The sequence below is a fragment of the Vicia villosa genome, linkage group LG3 (genome assembly GCF_029867415.1).
Source record: "Vicia villosa cultivar HV-30 ecotype Madison, WI linkage group LG3, Vvil1.0, whole genome shotgun sequence".
NCBI classification, from domain to species: domain Eukaryota; kingdom Viridiplantae; phylum Streptophyta; class Magnoliopsida; order Fabales; family Fabaceae; genus Vicia; species Vicia villosa.
Window position 1 is genome coordinate 2,337,779 of NC_081182.1, and position 3,076 is coordinate 2,340,854.

A 3,076-nucleotide genomic window follows, 5' to 3' on the forward strand; every position below is an offset into this window, starting at 1 on the left:
GGTAAAATATAAACCGTTGGATTGATCAAATCAAGATGTGGGTCCCAGTTTTTAAAATGCAACGTAATCCACAGTCACACGAGGCCGCCCACAAGGCCACAACACAATCGTTTTGTTTGTGTGACAAAAAGGGCGGCTCACATAAGCTCAGTTTTCGAGAAGCAATAAGTCTTGCTTTTCAGCTATCCAATCATAACTCGAAACGTGGAAACAACTTCGAACCCAACATTGACTATCCCCACGTAAGACGCCGGCATAAATGGGTCATGTCATTGTCTTCACCACTCAAAAAAGTTTAACTAAAATCAATTCACTTTGTCATGACTCATTTTTAAAGGAAATATTTCCATACTTAAAAGAAATTAAGAGTTATAAATAAGTGAGAGATGTTGTAAGCTAGAATAACGGTTGCAATTGTTTCTACATAGTCGAATGTTTCAGTGGATTATCAGTTCTTGTAGTTGAATGTCTCTGCACAACTATCTGAACTATATTGCTATAGTTATATGTCTCCACATAACTATAGTTATATGTCTCTGCACAATTATCTAAACTACAATCATATAGTCAAGACATTTATCTAAAATACGTTTCTCCGAAGTTAAATGTCTCTGCACAACTATTTAAACTACACTATATGCATGTTTTTGTAGTCCGATGTCTCTGTACGCAAATAATTTGAGTTATTATTATTTAAAAATAATAACAATTGAATTAATACTATACACAAGATATTATAAAATTTATCATTATTATGTATTTCACAATTTTACATATAGATAGAGTCCACCTATATTTGTAAAGAGTACACTGTCATTGTCACCTTTTTCACTATTTACACCCCCTAATTACTCTAGAAAACCAACCTATACTGTTGTCATTACCATCTTTAGCTTTGGTCCAAAGGAACTTTTAGCTTATTTTCCTACACCGTTCCTTTTTATCAAACTAGTATTTTACAGATGTTTTATTTTTCTGCTTATACAACATTTTTCCACTCCTATTGGATTTTTCCTATATACACAAAAACAAACACTATTAACTATTAACACCAACAACACTTCAAGCACTGGCCCTTTTCACCAAAAAGCTCTAGCACTGGAACTGATGAGCAGCATTTAGACAAACACTTCAGATTTCTTTTGTATCTATATATTAAAGTCCAACCCAGATTCCTTCAGTCGAAAGATCTCGCATTCACATGTTCTGACAATGTGAATGCGGGAAATCTCTGACGTTAAAGGAGTTAGCTGGGTTCATTAAGGGCATTATAGCAATAACCTAAAATTTGTTCACTAGTATTGCAAGACTAGTCCTCCCATTGGGGCACGATGCGGAATTCCCTTTCTTCTTTTGGCTGTTCTGTAATTAACTGAAGTTGGTGGTGGTGTTGAAGGAGTGAAGCTTTGCACCTTGATGTTGTTCTTCAGTTTTCCATGACTGCAACTGCTGCTGTATGAATCCTCTGAGTCTGATATCATGGAAGCTAACTTGCTCTTCTTCTGGAAATTCGTCGATGTTCCAACAATCTAGAATTCATAGCACATTGATTAGTATTCATTACATGGACTCAAAAATCAAAATTACAATAAAAACGTTTCACAAGTCAATGAAACTATAATTGAATTTAAATGCAAAATGGTCCATAGTGAAAGCAAAAAATTGAAAAGTAAAAAATATGAACACATATTATTAGCATTCACTGCTATATGAAAAGTCAATACATTGTGTTAAGCAATGTAAAATACCTTGCAACCAAGAGAACAGAATCGAAACGAGTCGAGAAGGCTGCGCTCGCAGACTTCGCAAGTGTTGGTGACGCCTTTGCCGGGCCTTGGCTGAGGCCTCTCATTCAAGAACACAACCCTAGCACTGTTGATAATATATGTTTGAACCCCGGAAATATCCAACACCTTCTGAATCTCATTCACCCTAATCACATCATGGTATGAAGACCTCCTTATCTATATCAAACACAAAAAAAACATAGTTCATTAGAAATCAATAACAATTCTGATTGAAGAAAATCTAAAATACAGGACATAACAATGACACTAACAAAATACACTAACAAACTAATTGAATTAACAGTTGAAACAAACCTGAATAGCGCGATGATCTTTATGATAATTGAGACACAGAGAACAAAGAGCACCGTTCATACAATCCAAACAGTACATGTTACACTCACTCTTATGAGAATCAGCGTGCATCTTACATTGAACAAAGAAACGTTCTTTCAGCAGAGGTTTCAACCATGGAGGCCATCTATTTTCTTCATCATCAGGTCCTCCAGCACCCTTTAAAAAAAATCAAATTTTGAACCAAACCCATGACTCAAAAACACAAATAAAACACAAAAACACAACATTCTTAAAAAATTCAAAAAAAAAATGACTCTGGTTTTTTCAAGTCAACTCAAAAACAATGAAGCTTAAATAAGAGTGAGCTAGATTCAAGGAGTTTTGGTCGTAATTAATTACCATGATTCTCCTATTCTTGGGTTTGATTTCACGAACTGTGTCTTGATTCTCGAACGCCAGTTTGAAGATACTGATTGGAGACACTGAAAAAAATGTTAGAGAGAGAGAGTTGAGAAGAGTTTGGGGCGGTGAAGGAGGGAATGGGTTCTTGTAGAACTTGAAGGCGGTAATAATGTATATATTTTTTTAGAGAGAGAAAATGATGAGAGAGATAGAGAGAAGGGTCGTTCTTATCCGCAGAAAAGTCTACACAACCGAACCTGACTCCGAAGCTGAACCTAAATCCGAACCCGAACCAAGAGATACGTGTGTAAGGAATCCACTACTACCATTTCTTTATTTTTTTTAGTTTTTTTTAAAAATTTTTTGTCGTATTCTCAGTCATTGGTCTTATCAATTTTAGTTTTTCTTTCATTATTTAAAGGTTATGTTGCACCTCATAATTGGTGATTATTATTAATATAATTATTTATTGGATTATTATTCTTATTAATTTGGTCGTGGGTTTTGGGGCACACCTGGTTACTCCTTTTATTTATTTATTTGATGTTATTGTTTAATTTAAATACTTTAGATTTATATGGTACCCTTGT

General features: G+C 34.6%; 1 protein-coding gene across 1 annotated transcript; it reads right to left on the reverse strand.

The window, feature by feature from the left end:
- Positions 1 to 734: 734 nt before the first annotated feature.
- LOC131656004 (uncharacterized) lies at positions 735 to 2,669 on the reverse strand (the record flags this gene model as incomplete). The annotated part of the gene is made up of 4 exons (XM_058925790.1): positions 735 to 1,529; positions 1,749 to 1,964; positions 2,103 to 2,300; positions 2,484 to 2,669. Coding segments are annotated over 4 exons (834 nt in total), but the record flags the coding sequence as incomplete, so codon positions are not given.
- Positions 2,670 to 3,076: the final 407 nt, after the last annotated feature.